Source organism: Pteropus vampyrus, unplaced genomic scaffold (genome assembly GCF_000151845.1).
Source record: "Pteropus vampyrus isolate Shadow unplaced genomic scaffold, Pvam_2.0 Scaffold250, whole genome shotgun sequence".
Lineage (NCBI taxonomy): Eukaryota > Metazoa > Chordata > Mammalia > Chiroptera > Pteropodidae > Pteropus > Pteropus vampyrus.
Window position 1 is genome coordinate 102,643 of NW_011889031.1, and position 1,164 is coordinate 103,806.

The 1,164-nt window shown below is 59.9% G+C and overlaps 2 protein-coding genes across 2 annotated transcripts in view; one reads left to right on the forward strand and one right to left on the reverse strand.

Annotated features, from left to right (window-relative positions):
* Nucleotides 1-1,164, forward strand: part of FAM71E1 (family with sequence similarity 71 member E1) — a 12,427-nt gene that overhangs the window by 6,935 nt on the left and 4,328 nt on the right. The gene's annotated exons all lie outside the window — the stretch shown is intronic.
* Nucleotides 58-1,164, reverse strand: part of MYBPC2 (myosin binding protein C, fast type) — a 17,048-nt gene continuing 15,941 nt past the window's right edge. The window contains exon 21 of the mRNA XM_023520160.1: nt 58-352. Within this exon, the coding sequence (XP_023375928.1) occupies nt 81-352 (272 nt within the window). The 3' untranslated portion in view covers nt 58-80. The remainder of the gene's footprint in view (nt 353-1,164) is intronic.

Genomic DNA, 1,164 nt, shown 5'->3' on the forward strand with positions numbered 1-1,164 from the left:
GTGTCCACCCCCCCACCCCGAGGGCCTAGGCTGACGGGTGATGGCTGTGCGCTCAGCTCCGTGCAGCACGGGGCCTCTGGTTAGCTTCGTGAAGGGCGTGGGTGCAGCTGGCCAGGCAGAGGGGCCGCCAGCTCACCTCGGACGTCCAGCTTGCACTCGGCCAGTGCCTCGCCCAGCTCATTGACGGCCAGGCAGGAGTAGGTCCCCGAGTCAAAGGGCGATGGTCGGCGGATGCTCAGCGTCAGGACCCCCTGGAAGTTGGTCATCAGGAACTTGGGGTCTTCGCGGATCTCCATCTTGTTCTTCATCCAGACCACCTTTGGCTGTGCAGGGGGGCGGGAGAGGAGGTCAGCTTAGGAGCGTCCCCTGGCTCACGTCAAACGGGCCTTGGGAGGAAGATCTGGATTCTATTCTATTGGCCGTGCCACCTCCTTAATGCGGCCGGGTGACCTTGGACTGGTTGCTTCTCTGACCCTCGGTCTCTCCTCCTGTAAGAGCGAGAGCTCCCTCCTTGCAGTGATGGGTCCCACTGACCCTCTGCCCTCACCGCCCACCCCCTCATCCCCCGCAGCCGCACCGGCCACCTCACTGTTCTTCACACAAGCCAGACAGGCTCTCGCCTTGGGACTTCGGCACCGTCTGCCCTCTCTCCTCCTGTCCCCTGACCAGCTCCTGCCCGTCTCAGGTCTCAGCTCGCACGTCATTCCCTGGACCGGGTCCCGAAGGCCCGCTTTACACTCGTGACCGCCCGTGCTGCTCTGGCACGCCTGCCACCCTTTATAACTTTATAGTCATTTGTGTGACTTTGAATGAGTGCCGGTGTCCCCCAGCATCCAGGAGCAACTCTCCTCTGACTCATGAGCACATCGAAGCAGGGAAAAAAATAAATGAAGCGAATGATGAATGAATGATGTAAACAAGCAAATGCATGCAGCAGCGAATGAATGAACTGAGTAAACGGATGGACTGGGAGGTGAGTGAATGCGTGGAGGAGTCAGTGAATGAAGCAGACAGATGGAGGTGGAGGGCGTGAGCAGATGAATCAGCTGTGCCTCCAGGGCCCCTGGCTGAAACGTTGCACATTAGGCCAGAAGGCGGCCAAGTTTGTGTGTCGAGGGCCACGTAGTCAATGTGTTCGCCCCCGTGGGCCCTGTGGTCTCTGCA